A 13914-nucleotide genomic window follows, 5' to 3' on the forward strand; every position below is an offset into this window, starting at 1 on the left:
ACGAATCCTATGACAGATCCGCTTTTTCACGCTCGCATGATTACCCGCATGTCGGCACCAACCTTCTCGGCGATCACCGAGCTGCAAGAAGCGGTGGAGCGCACGCACGTTGGAATGGTTCGCCTCGACGCTCGGCAAAGCTCCTTGGCTGATGGAGACTCGTCAGCTGCTCCGAGTTCACGGTATCATCATCACCAGGCAGACCAGTGTGAACATGAGCTAGACAACGCAGGAGATAGTTGCGGCGAGGACGACTGCGATTGTAGAGACGACGGTGCTTACAGCACCGGCGGGAACAACAAGAAACGTAAGAGTGCAAGACACGGCATGGACAACGACGCAATTAGTGGCTCTACCAATATTAAAGATTCTGTTCATGGCTACTACCATGGCGGCAGCGCTGCCGCCCAAGACGTTGAGCGAAGAGCTCCTGTCGCATCCGAAGTGCAGGGCGACGAGGCTGACATTGACGATGAAGATGAGCTGCGTATCGTCTATCCATCTGCTCGCATGCCGCACTCGGCAATGCAGCGCCTCAATCTCCGAAACTTCGTCAAGATCAAATTCCGAGCGTTCAGGGCTGTGCGGGCAAGAGCAAAAGCAAGAGAGCAGGAAGAAGCTGAGCGCTTGGAAAAGGAGAAAGAGGAGGCGTCTGCCGCTGCTGTCGCAGCCGCTGCCCGCAAAAAGCGCACGAGCAAGGCAGAGAAGAAAGCGCAAGCCTTTGGCAAATCTGGTGGGACAAAGAAGATGACCCTTGCGGAGATCAAGGTCCGGCTGCAGGGTCAACAGGGTTCCGAGAACAAATGCAAAGACAAGCCGAAGGATGAGGATGAGGGCGACGCCAAATCATCTAGCGCAGACAATCAAGCGCGAGATGAGAAGCCAAGTACATCACCATCCATTCACACAATTGTTTCCGTCCCTAGCCTATCTAAATTCGAATACAGTTGTCAATCGGAGAGCACAACGAGACTGGTCACCATGCGCAAAGAGATCGACAATATGCAATCCACCTTGTCCGAATCATTGCGACCCATCGATGATGCCGTCGCCGCTGCTACCGATGCACTTGCCAGAATCGATGCGGGCGACCCGAATGCTGCTGCTAGCGCTGCCGCTGCACTGGCAGCTGCAAGAGCAGCCCTGCCGGAGCAGTACATGCGCAGTGTCACTGGCGCCCAGGCACAGTGGAACAAAAGCTTTGTCAATCCGGCAGCCGAGACGGTCACCTCGAACCTTGCAAAGACAATTTCTGCGACAGCTTCGAAGCTTGCTCCACTGCTTTCGGTCGAGGATTCGTTGCAGCTCACGTCACCCAACATGGGGGCTTTACATTACTCGGCGGACACACCGGCTGGCAACGCATTATCGATTGTACCTCTACCTGTGGCACCATCGAAAGCGCAGCAGGCCAGCTTCTCCCCTGTGTCGACTCTCGCTCCAGAGGCAACAAGTGGAGCCCCCATGCCGTTACCTGTGTCTGCACCGAGCTATCAGGACCCTGCATTCTTCCAGCCCGGAGGCTCCGCACAGTCCCGTCTCGACGCCGGGTCGCCCATGAATCCTCAGACACAATCTCCGCCTCTAGTGCAGAATGGGTCAAAGGTGTCGCGTCGCAAGAAGGCGAACATGAACAATGTTCATCACAAGAGCAACTATGTGCCGTCCCGCACACCATCAGAGCCGCCTCGTCATCAACGCGGGAGTGTTAACGCGAGCGGCGTACCAGCAGGCTGTTTGGATCATCCATCGACATCGAACCCGCTCTTCCCAGATGAATGGGTATGCCTGTTCTGCGACTACGAGCTGCTATACGGCGAACCCCCGCTGATGCTTCGAGCGATCAAGAATCGCAAGAAGATAGCTGCAACGCGCAAGCGCGCTCAGGCAAGGGCGCATCGTGCCGCAATGGGCAAGCCCTCCACGCATCCATCCACGTCGCCGCGTCCTCTCGACCACCATCATGATGAAGACGGATCGGAGGGCGGCAGCTCAGTTGCAAGGTGCGAGTGTGGAAACCCCCTTTGCTACGAAGACGATTCAGGGAGAGGTGGCTCGGGGACTTGATCCCAACTCGCTTCGGCCTTGCGCGCGAACGCAGCATTAGCAAGCATCCTCCAGGGTGCATCGCACATAGCTTTGGGACTATTCGACAACCAATCGTGCATGATCTATCTACTTGCGCTTGTCCCGCTAACTTGCACCACATTCATCGTCCTTCAATGCATGCATGGTATCGAATTCATTTGCACGTGATTGGTTTTATGCTTCCACTCAGCCTCACGCCCTTGGCATTGCGAAGTGGGAGCGCGAGCATGGTGCCGCACGCGCACGTCACACCCGTCCTTACGCCAAGATCGTATAACATTTCGGATGCAGCCCTCACTCCTTGCCTTCGACAGCAACGACTTGCCTCCAAGCGCGTCTCGCCTTCCAGCCCATCTCCTCCTCGCCCCGGGACCACCAGAGCAGGAGCCCAAAGCCTGGCCCGCCCAGTAGGCAGCTGGCGAGGATGCCCCAGCCGATCTCAGCTGCTGGTAACCCGGCTGGTGCGCCTGCAATAGCGCGCTGACATTCCGTGTCGAGCGCCGAGCGCGGTGCACCGGTCAGCGGGTGGATCGCGACACCCGCCGCCTCCGCCTCTGGCTCTGCAGGTGCGCTGGCGCCACCTGCCTTTGCTCCACGCTTAGCAGGAATCGAAGAGGACGGAACGGATACGCTGCGGATGCTCAGGCGCTCGATGAGCAAAATCACAAATGCGCTGAAGATGAGCGCGGCGACGTTGAGCGCCATGCTGTATTCTTCCTGTCCGATGACTTGTTTACCAGTTATGCGCGCCTTGCCTGATCGGATGACGGAGTAGAATTGGCCGGATCGGAGCGACTCGAACATGGACGTCTGTGAGTGCAGGTCCGAGAGGAGCATGTACATCCTAATCAGGCCAAAGTACCAGAGTCCGAGGCCGACGAGAGCGAGCCGTCGGTAGCTGTGAAGTTATGCGAGCCACCCATGAGAGACGCATGATCAGCGTCAAAAAGGGAGATCAAAGGGCACTACGTGCGAGTCTCCGGAATCACTCACTACCCCCAAATACGTTCAAAGCCGTAACTGATAGTATCAGCGTCAACTTCCCTGATCATGGCTCTCGCCTGCTGCTCGTCGGCAGGAGCATTGCGCGAGAAGGCGGCGCGCGACACCGTGAAGCCCGTGTACAAAGGCCAGAGGGAGAATAAAATGGCTGCTGCAAGCCAGTTGGAGCGGCCAGAGTCAGTGGCCCACGTCGGGTCGAGGGAGTAGACAAGGAAGATAAGGAAGACGAGAGACAAGGTGCAGATGTTGACGCTGTAGATAGCGGAAGGCGTAACAGGCAGCGGGTTGACGTCCGCGATCTTGTTCTGTGGTGCAGGGAGCGAGGACATTGTTTTTGTCGGTCTGAATCCAAGAAAGGTACTCCAAATCTTGCCGGATCACTCACCCTTAGCTGCAGAGCCATGCCTAGCGTATACAGCGGCACGATGATGCCAGCCGCAACGACGCCCGGTCCCAGCACGGGTGTTAGAAAGATGGAAACGAGGGGTAGGACACCGCCGACAAAGACGAAGTTGCTGAAATTTGGGCTAATGGCTAGTTGACTGAGGCGATAGAACAAGGGTATGATGACCGCATATCCCAACGACTGAAAGCCGAGACGCGTCTCGGACGCTACTGCTGCTCTTGCGGCAGGAATGACGAGGCAGAGGAAGTTGTCCAGAGGAGGGATGAGGTTGCGCGTCAAGTCGCTTGGCAGACGTTGACGCCCAGGCACACTGCAAAAGGCTTGCTGTTTTTGGAATGCTTCTGCCTGGAGTTCCAGCGCGCGCAGGACCCAAGGTAGCGGGGGGAAGACATCTACGCTCAGTGCCTGCTCAACAACCATGGACACTGCCATCCGGCAATCCTCAGGTCATGGGAACTTACCACATGGCCTCTGAGAATCGACTCGTGGAAGACGAATGCAGCCACTGCGATGCTGGCCAGTGGCAGAAGCGCGTACACGGCGCGCGTGAGCGCCAGCGGTGCCATGCTGAGAGGAATCTGTCCCTTCGACGAGGTGAAGACCAACGACTCGGGGGAGACAGAGGACACGAAGAAATAGTGTTTGCGTTTAACCCTTCACAGCAGGAAAGAGAGGGGGAGAGGCTAGTGACTTATGTATTCAAAATGACAGTCTATTCTCCTTGTTGCCCTATCGACTCGTTGAGACAATCGCCATAGCAATCGGGCCTGAGCTTCTGCAGCTAAAATTTAAAATTGATTTATCCCCCGATGAATTGCATCTGGCAGGTGGAACGTGCGCACCCGTAAAATGAGCGTCACCGCGGTGGCAGTAGTGAAAGGGGGCTGCTTATGTATGCGATCTTTTCGTTGTAATCCCCCAGACTCTAGTCTTGTCGGCGCGTGTTCAATCGAGAATCACGAGAAAAGTCCAAGGCAGAGTCTAAGACTCCGGTCCCATATCAAAGAGGTCAGGAAACTCTTCGCACGAACATCTTACGCTTTGCAACAACTGAGCGGCAGGCTTTGTCACGGCCCATGCAACGTCAGATCGTAGAAGCCGTAACCGAGATGCCAAAGGGTTGGCAGCTGGATGCAGGTGCGTCGGTGCAAAGCCAAGCCGGGGCCGGAGCGTCCAATGCAGCTTTAGATCACTTGCGTCGACGGAGTCGTACAAGAGGCAACCCTTGCGAAGAAAGATATCGCAACTAGGTCCCATTCCGCCCTTGGATTCTCGTTGTGGAGTCCCTGCTGTATGCAGAGCGTTTGAACGTGTGAATACGTTGATCCCTCGCTAGCTCAGACGATTACAGAGGTCTTCCCTTTGGCGTTCATTGTCCACAGTAATTTACAGCGGCAATGACGCAGCTAACAACGAGCTTGGGTAGTGAACCTTTATGAGGCAATTCCCAACACTTCAAACGATGACATCCTTGGTTCGCGCTCACATCCAGATGTGAGATAAAAGTGTGCATGACGCTTCACTGATCGTTCAACCATTGGATGAGCTCTGCGAAGATGTTGATCACAACCAGAAAGTGGTAGGCCCACAAACGGTATAATGAACGATGTTCGTGACGCTGCCCTCCGCTGTTGCCTCCTCGTGCCACGTCCCGGCCTTCATCTGGATGGCAAAGGCGCGCACACAAGTATTGTCCGGCTTCGGCTTCGCCTGTACGCCTTCTATATTCGACACTTTCACAAAACTCGTGCATTGCGCGGACGAAGCAGCCGCTGCTCCCCCGCGGGGGTTGGATTCTACTTTCATCATCATGGACGTCGGACGTGGCGGTTGCTGGGAGATTTGCGGTACCAAGCCCTGCAAGATAATAGTCCCCGCATCCGCTGATTCATGCTCATGTAAAAAAGACAGCGGACGACCTACGCGACTCGCGATGATCTTGAAGCATAGAAGCGGTGCAGTGCGTGGTCGGAAAATATTGGCTGGCGAATCGCTGGACATGATGAGCATAGGGGCTTTGCCAAGCACATGCAAGTGAAACTGGTGTAGGGGCGAGAAACGGTGGGAGTGAAGATGGACGGACAGGTATAAGGCAACGAAGGTCAAGGCAGACAGACCCCCGAATTCTTGAAGGCCGGCTGGCATGCCCCTCACCAAATCCGGCGTGGCGCGGCTTGGGTATCAAGGTATTTGCCGGTCAGCTCCGCAACGCCGACCAGAGTGGAGAACAGCGTGGGGTCCATGTGATTGGAGTTCGAACCGGTCTTAGAAACTAAAAAGGCTGTGAAGAGGGAGAACGTGACTCGACAGAAACGAGAGTCGCGCAGTCGCTACGCGCCTGACGGCGTCCGTGTGATGACGTGTAGCTCATCAATTTCAACTGGATTGGGCTGGGTCACTGCTGGGATGCTCGTCTCCGCGCTTGGACAATGCTTGGACATGGGCCATTGGCGCGGTGCTGGGCCGCTGAGTCTCAACACGCACAGCGCCCGTGTTTGACTTTTGGATACGTTCACATATGGTCGACGGACCAGCGTCACACCAGAGCGCTGGCGGCTGTGCACTTTGGACGGCCCGTGCTCTCTTTGCCGTCACAGCGCGTCACAGTGCGTCAGACATCCTGTTTTAGTGGTGAGTGCGTTCTGGTTATGTAGCCCTTCTAGAATGCAGCAGCAGAGAGGCACTGTGCGGCTGTGCCCACAATGCATTCTCGCTCGGCTGCCGTTTGTGTGTGAGACCGGTCCTTCGCCTTCCGGTTCCCGTCTGGGTGCGGGATGACTTTGTCGCTGCGGGCCCAGCCAGCAGCCACACTGAGACGCCAGGCAACACGGCCAGCCAGCCAGGCCTCCGTGGCAGTTTGCGTTATATAGGGGAGAGAGCAGCAGCTATGCTATGGACACCCCATTCCATTCCAGCAGATCGAGCTTTTGCACCTCTATCTTTATATTCACCTCCTCAAAACATCCAAAAGCTTTGTCTTTCTTGACCACCTACGCAGACACAACTCACAAATAACTCTCTCAACGCACACGCAACCGCAACCGCATAGCCAACATGGTAAGTGTGCTTGATCGTTGGTCATTTGTCGGCGTGACTGTGGAGCTGTGGGCGGATATCACATGTCATACGGCCAAAAAGGGGGGGGCATGTCAGATTTTCGCAGCCCTTGAGGGTCATCGACCCTTCATCAAAGCCCATCTCTACCGTAAACCTTGGGGTTGGAGAGCTTCCGAACGGGCTCGAGATTGAAGCGAAGAGCATACACGACGACTGTGTAGCTCAACTCGCCAAAAGCCGTGGAAGCAAACCACAGGTTCATCCACTCTTCTTGATGCCGGCCAGGGCCGGACCCACTGCTGCCCAACCCCTTCGCAACCAACTGGACCGAAGGGAGCTGGGCAGTCGGTGCACAGCGCCGCGCAGGTCAGCGTAGCAAAACACAGTGAGCTAAGATGCATTCTTTGCTTCTCGCTGGCTGTGCGGTTCTCGATTCAGGCAGGTGGAGTTGTATCTTCGAGTAGCAGCTTGGAGCTGCCTATGATCTTCGATGAGCACGTCTGGAAGCTATTGGGCTCTGGGCCAGCATTCGTGCTGGCTTTTGCAACCCAAGCAGATCTACGAGCTGTTGACCCCGCCGTTGCCGTCTTGCATATGCATCGCATTGGTCGACGTGCTCCGTCTTCGAGAACCCTATGCTCACCCACCATGCATCGCCTTACTTTCCGCTCTTCCAGGGATCCTGCATGTCCTCCCCCTCTTCGGACAAGAAGATCAAGCGAACTGACACGAACCGCAGCGGTGGCGGAGACCTGCAACGCACCACCTCGTCGTACCAAGGCAGTGTTGCCGACGGGATGCGCTACTCGGACAGGCTCGCAGACCGTGCAGGCGAGCGTGAGCGCCTGACCGCTAGCCAACTGCACCAATCTACTACGCTTGAGGCAAGGATCAAGCAGGCCGAGGCGCAGAACAAGGCGCGCCAAGGATAAATGCGCTGTGCACGCGGTCGCGCTCGTACTCGCGATATGACTTGGCATCTTGCACCGTCCCGGATTCGAAGCTAGCAGCGGACTAGCAGGAGCAGCGCCGCAGGCGCAGGTCGGGATACTTGTTTGAACTCAGGACAGGCCACTGAATGATGGGAAAACGGACGATGTATCTTCTCGACCTGGAATTTCGCATCGCCCCAAAGGCGAACGTTTCATACCCTTTCCCCTCTCACACGCGCTTTCTACCTGTCTCGTCTCTACATTTTGGCCTGCCGTCTCGCACCCTCCTTTGGCTGGAACCGCTGATGTAATCAGGGGCTTCCTACGTCCCACTTGCATTTGCCAACTCGGACCGCGATCTTTGATCGAACATCTGCATCGTACCCGACGCACTCGCAACCGACAGCCCCCATCTCCCAAATCAACATCCACGCCTATCGCTTCGCCCACACCTCCGCATTACACGCACGAATATACATCGAAAGGACACTTCGATTCGCTTTACCTTGCTGCGCACCTCCACCCCGCCACAATTCGTCCCCGTGCCAGAACGCTCCCGCCTGATCAAATAAACGCTCCCCCAGAGCGGACGAGCACACGCACAATTACACATGCACCGATTCCCTCCTCCACTACGTACTCTGTGGTATCAATGTTTGTTCCTTCCGAATTCTACTTCCCCCATCCCATGTTTTCCCTGCTAGCTCGTTACTTTGCCGTGTCTCGCGATTGAGGTGGATGAGTCAGCACAGCGCCGTGCAAGCGCAAGTCTGTAGAAGTCAAAATTCCGATTGAATGAGATTCGGGATTGTCATATAGGATGCGAGTCTACAAGGACGGTATCCCGGGGGTTGTGCGCTCAGATCTTCCCTTTCTTGATCACTTTCCCATCTCCATCCTGTTCAGCTCTTCGCTTTTGCCCCCCGCTGCTAGCGCCGGAGGCATCAGCACCGCCGTCGCCGCCAGTGTTCTCGTTGTACTTGTCCACAGCCGCCTGCAAAATTACTTGCAAGCGCGAGAGGATCCGCTTCTCGCCGACCCGCACGACGAGAGCATTTCGTCGATTGAGCAGTGCAGATCGCTCTGCAGCCTTGGCGGGTTCGAAGTCCTCGTCATTGTGCGGCAACGAGTGAGGCAAGGACCGGTAGGCGTCCTCGTCTTGCTCCAGCGTCGTCTCATACTGCGCAAGGCGGAGGGTTACGGCTTCCAGCGCGAGACGCGCACAGAGAATCCGGAGTGTTGCCTCGCTCGCGGCCGTGTCGGCATTCGCTTGGCCTTCCGATACCCCTCCCTGTGTGCCCCCGGTAGTTCGCGATGACTTGTCCTTCAAGATCGTCTTCCACTCCGCCTCCATCTCCTCCCCACGTGCCTCGTACTTCTCGTACGTCGTGTCGTCCACCCACATGAGCCGGCATGCGGTGCAGAATTCAGCCATGCCATACTCTCCATCCTCGTCATCGAGAAAGGCGAGCATGCTCTCCCTGTCCGAGAACGCTGCCGAAAGTGGTGGGATATACGACAAAACCATGCACTCGTCTGGCATCAGCCCCTCGGACTCGTAGCGGTTGATGCGCGACTTGAGACGTGTCAGTAATGAGGCATCGGGAGCGTTGCCCTGTAAAGCGTCTACCTTCAACCGCATGGCAGCTTCTGCTACAAGGTCCCAATGTAGCTCAACATTGTCGTTCGGATTGTCCAGCTCGTCTGTGCCATCTGTGTCGTCGGGAGCAGCGTTGGTGTCAACGTGGCCGTACCGTCGGAGCAAATCGCTATTCGGCGGGTCTGCATAGGTGTTGTATAGTTGCTCCCCTTGCTTTACTCCCCGAGTCGTCCGCATCTCCAGATGAGTCGGGCGATAAAACAGTTTTGCATTGTGATAATCGCCCGGACGCGCATTGAGCATGTCCGCCATGGCTACCATGGAAATGTCCTCGACGGCTTCCAGTTTGTCTTCTTCCTCCGCTTCGTCCCCCTCCTTGTATTCCTCCTCGTCGTCGTCCGTCTCCATAGCATTCAGATCATCTCCTTTCGCGTGTTCCTCTCTCCACGGCTCTACGTGGAAGCTCCGGCTGAGGATCCTGCTACCCATGATGTGGAATAATTCAAGCGAGTAAAATTGCGCAAGGCCGGACTCTATAGAGGTTGCATTCGGCAGGAAAAGCTCAGGTCTGCCGTTGACAAGCGGCAGGATCAACGAACTGTACTCGGCTTCTGCCTCTTCCTGTCCGATCTTATCTGCCAGTGGACATCACAATTGAAACGTTAATACGGCGAGGTGTTCCTGATCGGTGAAACGCGACATAAAGAAGAAAAACCCACTCTCTATTGAGGTACCCTTGAGAAGGCGCAGGTCCTGCGCAGGCCAGAACATCGGCGTCGCAAACTGCACAGGAAGTACGTCCAAATACGGACCCCATGTCTGCCCCTCGGTGCTGCTACTTCTGCCTTCAAGGGAACGTCTTCGCTCCCACAGCATGCAAATGATCAGACTGGCCCATTTGCTTTCTAGCTGGTCCCACTTTGGCACGCCTGCCTTTCCCGCGTCGCCTTCATCGAGCTCCGCTTGCCGCACCAGGGAGGGTAGTGGGCAATTCCGGGTGTTGAGCAACATGGAGCGAGGCAGGCTGAAGAGAAGCGTGTTTTCTGGCATGGCGGCTAGTGCCCTCAATCCGGTGCCCATGCCATCTTTGCGGTAGTCGTGTAGCGTCCAAAGCGGCTTGCCGTCAGCAGAGTCGACACCGATCATACCACCGGAAGAAGTGAACCAGTCAAGGAAGGCAGAGTGCTTTGCCGCTTTGGCAGCATCAGTTGCGTCCATAGTGGATGTAGAAGATATAGCTGAGTCTCCGTTCAATCGTTTGCCTTCTCCTTCCATGGGGGCGAGTGCTAGGACGTGGTAGTGGCGAAGCCCGAACTCCACTATCACAATAACCAGGCTGATGACGAAAAAGCAGTGTTGCTCTCTTCATCGATGATGACTCTCTCATCGCAAATTTTGTGAGCGTGAGTGGAAGACGCGACGCGTGACAAATGTATTTCATTCTTTACTAGGGCAGGGTGAAAAAGAAAGATTGCCTCAGGCTTTGCCACATGTCTTCACTACGTAGTGTGGAGCCAAGTCCTGGCTGACGAGTTGTGCGGTTGTGGAGACGTCAGGTTCAACCGCCCGAGGTCGCGCGATCAACCAGTTGACTGGTTAACACACTTTAGACTTTCAACTGCCACAACGTCGATAGACACCAACCAAGTGTAAACCAAGTCATCAATATGTCGACATCACATGCGCTGACCGTTGGAGCCACGCCGTACGTACTTCATGCTTTCAGTGAGGTGGCGAGGGAAAAGGGCACGATCGAAAGCCATGAGCACGGGAGCGAAGAGTCTCGAGCCGCTCACCCTTACCGTTCCTTCCGTGAGTCTCAGCTGCTCTCAAGTGAACAGAGGTATCAAGGCGATAGCAGCATCAAACCCTTTCTTGGCCCACATGCACGTCACGGCTTGCTGGCATGGCCCTGCATGGTCTTGGCTGCGTGCTGGCGGGAGGAACCGTTCGGCTTTATTGCCTACAATTGTAGTCGGCTAGCTAAGGAGTCGTCTGGGCTTTTTGGGGTTGACCTTTCTCCCACTTCATCCGACTTCGTATCAGGACAGCGCCAGGCTGGCCAGGTCTGGCCGTAAGTGGAAGTTGAAGCTTCGTTCTACGGTCCTAGCACTACCCCTGGAAAGACTATCTCGCACGCCGCTGGGCTCTGGACGACTGGTGGCATGCGATAGGCTTGCAAACACTCAAGTAGAATTGGAGAAGGCGCAGCACCGGTCGACGAGGGACCGGCCGGTCTGTACGGCAGACCGACAGGCGTCCTCCTGTGGACCCCGGCAGAATCTTCGACCGCCCGCTCAGCCGACCGGTGATCTGTCCTTCAACTCCTCATCCAACCAATCCCATACCCCGATATCAGTCTCTCACTTGCTTGGAGCGTGTAGGTGTGCCGACTGCCTTGGAAGGCAAGCCGTATGTTTTCCCTGTAAATCTTCCTGGCGAAGTTCACCATGCCCATGCAGTGCCATCCCTTCCTCAGTCGACCATCGTTCAATGCTCTGTGCCGACAACCCCTCATCAGCATTGCTTCATCTGCTCCGTCCTTTTCATCCCATTTATCTTGCTTCTCCGTATGTGCATTCTTACGGGTAGGTTCTCAAGCATCTCAACACAACCAGTCTGTGACTTCGTTGTGCAGTCGACTGTTTCGCAACTTCGACAACTTGCAAGGACACGGACGACTGACCTTGGCCGCACAAAGTAAGATATATAAAGGGGCAGGCACCCCTCTCGTCACTTTTTGGAACTTCTGCCAACACATCTCTACCACGTCCATCTAGTCAGAATCTGTTGATCAGATCCTGAGGCCTGCGAACCCCACTTGGCACCATATCATCCTCGATACCCGCTGCACGCACTCCATCGTCGTTGATCGACTAATTTCATCGGGCATTCCATCAGGTCATCAGCAAACAGCAGCCGGTCCTGCTCAGCTATACCTACAAGTACAGCTCACTCTCCAATCGTCTCACCTATTTCACATTCACAACACAGCTCTCATCACGATGAAGTTCACCGCTCAGACCTCCTCACTTGCCCTCGTCGCGACCGCCGGCGCCGTTGCCGCTGCGTCGACACAGCATGCTGCTGCCAAGCCTTACAGCAATGATCTCATTCATGTGGATGAGAAAATCATCGACGGCGCTTTGCACATTCGCTCGCCCGTCCCCAGTGCCCCTGTTGCTTCCGTAAAGGAGAGCGTGATCGCCGGGAAGAAGGTCGTAGACGTCTTGCCGAGCGGTCCGGCTGCGGACAAGCCTGCTGTCAAGGTAGCCCGCTCTTTCGGCAAACGCAACAACGCCATTACCACCGCCGGCATCTTCCACCGTCGCAAGGACGAGAAGTCCTCGCGCCCCGTACTTTCCCACGCTCCAGCGTCGGCACCTCCTGCCGCCGCCCCCGCTGCTCCTTCCACGGGTGACAACGAGGGCGATGACGCAGACGACGAGCAGGACGGCAATGTTGCTGACCCCGACACGATCGAGTCAATGAAGCGCCGCGCGTCCGTCCAGCGCAACTTGATTGACATCAACACGGGCTACCCGGTAAACTCACATGACTCAGATGGCTACCTCGTCAATGCTTGGATTGCAAACAATAACTACGGCAGTGCCGCAGTCGACACAGGCAAGAAGAAGATCATGAACAACCCCAAATCTAAGAACCACAAATCCGGCAGCAACAAGCCGAAGCAGTCCTCAACTAGCAGCAATCCCATCGAAGGCGACACGAATCCGGGCTACTACGGCTCCCTCCTCAACATTGGCCTTCGCAAGCGTCTCCTGGGTCTCAACCTCGGCGGTGGGCCTTCCAGCAACGGTGCAAACGGCGACAATGCAGATGCCACCAAAGCAACCAAGCATGTAACCGATGCCAACGACTCTGACTGCGATGCCGACGACGAGTTGGACGGCAGCAAGGCCACCGCTCCCATCAACAAGAGGCAGCCTCACGATTACAACGGTGACGACGAGGACGGCGGATGGCACCAGAGGGGTCAAGCGCAGAAGGGAAAGCATGCAACACTTGCTGAGCTCCAAGATGAGGATTCGAAGCTTCAGGCCGAGATCAAGCAGCTTGAGAATGCTACTAGCAGCAGTAGTGGTCAAGCATTGAGGTCAAATGGCTTCTCTCCGCCAGCGCCACAGTCAACGATCGGCCCCATTCCCATTCATAACAGCAAACGACAGCTGCAGGGCGTGTCGCCCTCTACCTTAGCTCAGCTCGAAGGCATAAATGGTGAGTGATTCTCATGGCGCGCTAGATCCGGATTCGGGCCAGCCATTAATCCACTTTTCGCTTCCTCTTCCCAGGTGGATCGAGCGGTCAATCCGGGCTCAGTGCCGCACAGAAGGCCGCAATTCAAGCTCTCAGCGCCAATGTCGGCGGCACCGCGTCCGACACTCTCAGTGGCAGCGGCATCCCGTCATCCACCATCTCAGGCGCTTCGAACAACCCGTATCTCGGATCGCTCGAGTCGTCGCTCTCTGGTCTGACGCCCGAGCAGCAGGTCAGCGCCTTGACCAGCGCCCTGACTTCGCTGCAGGCCAATCAGTACCTCACCAGCCTCTCTACAAGCACGGGACTCTCGCCGCAGCAGCTTCAGAGCCTCCTACCTTCCAGCCTTCAAGGCGTCGGCAATCTCGGCTCTGCTTCGAGCCAACTTACCAGTTTGCTCGGCCAAGGCCAGATTGGCGGTTCAACGAGCCCGCTCAGCGGCCTGCTTGGGCAAGGTCAAGGCCAACTTGGCGGTTCAACAAACCAGCTCAGCAGCTTGCTTGGCGGCTCAACGAGTCCGCTCAGCGGCCTGCTTGGGCAAGCTCAAGGCC

The 13914-nt window shown here is 56.1% G+C and overlaps 4 protein-coding genes across 4 annotated transcripts; 2 read left to right on the forward strand and 2 right to left on the reverse strand.

Annotated features, from left to right (window-relative positions):
* Nucleotides 1-2149: 2149 nt before the first annotated feature.
* K437DRAFT_255590 (uncharacterized protein) lies at nt 2150-4243 on the reverse strand. Its single transcript, XM_013388684.1, has 3 exons — nt 3476-4243; nt 3082-3395; nt 2150-2986 (listed from the first exon to the last, which is right to left on the reverse strand). Exons 1-3 carry the CDS (start codon nt 3914-3916, stop codon nt 2383-2385), a joined length of 1359 nt encoding a protein of 452 aa, XP_013244138.1. The 5' UTR covers nt 3917-4243; the 3' UTR covers nt 2150-2382.
* A 1063-nt stretch (nt 4244-5306) lies between these two features.
* K437DRAFT_267663 (uncharacterized protein) lies at nt 5307-7485 on the forward strand (the record flags this gene model as incomplete). The annotated part of the gene is made up of 2 exons (XM_013388685.1): nt 5307-5312; nt 7231-7485. The coding sequence occupies 2 exons, from the start codon at nt 5307-5309 to the stop codon at nt 7483-7485; spliced, it is 261 nt and encodes an 86-aa protein (XP_013244139.1).
* Nucleotides 7486-8292: 807 nt separating this feature from the next.
* On the reverse strand, nt 8293-10411 carry K437DRAFT_255593 (SET domain-containing protein). The gene is made up of 2 exons (XM_013388686.1): nt 9805-10411; nt 8293-9720 (listed from the first exon to the last, which is right to left on the reverse strand). The coding sequence occupies exons 1-2, from the start codon at nt 10301-10303 to the stop codon at nt 8345-8347; spliced, it is 1875 nt and encodes a 624-aa protein (XP_013244140.1). The 5' UTR covers nt 10304-10411; the 3' UTR covers nt 8293-8344.
* Nucleotides 10412-11940: 1529 nt separating this feature from the next.
* Nucleotides 11941-13914, forward strand: K437DRAFT_86884 (uncharacterized protein; the record flags this gene model as incomplete). The annotated part of the gene is made up of 2 exons (XM_013388687.1): nt 11941-13324; nt 13399-13914. Coding segments are annotated over exons 1-2 (1750 nt in total), but the record flags the coding sequence as incomplete, so codon positions are not given.

This window comes from Tilletiaria anomala (genome assembly GCF_000711695.1).
Source record: "Tilletiaria anomala UBC 951 chromosome Unknown K437scaffold_25, whole genome shotgun sequence".
NCBI classification, from domain to species: domain Eukaryota; kingdom Fungi; phylum Basidiomycota; class Exobasidiomycetes; order Georgefischeriales; family Tilletiariaceae; genus Tilletiaria; species Tilletiaria anomala.

Excerpts from the sequence above, each read along its gene's own strand:
- K437DRAFT_255590 (XM_013388684.1), bottom strand. The coding sequence starts at position 3,916 with ATGGTTGTTGAGCAGGCACTGAGCGTAGATGTCTTCCCCCCGCTACCT. Across the intron at positions 3,396-3,475 it reads GCATGGCTCTGCAGCTAAGG|AACAAGATCGCGGACGTCAA; the intron begins GTGAGTGATCCG and ends CCTGCACCACAG. Across the intron at positions 2,987-3,081 it reads TTTGAACGTATTTGGGGGTA|CTACCGACGGCTCGCTCTCG; the intron begins GTGAGTGATTCC and ends ATAACTTCACAG.
- K437DRAFT_255593 (XM_013388686.1), bottom strand. The coding sequence starts at position 10,303 with ATGGACGCAACTGATGCTGCCAAAGCGGCAAAGCACTCTGCCTTCCTT. Across the intron at positions 9,721-9,804 it reads CAAGGGTACCTCAATAGAGA|ATAAGATCGGACAGGAAGAG; the intron begins GTGGGTTTTTCT and ends GTCCACTGGCAG.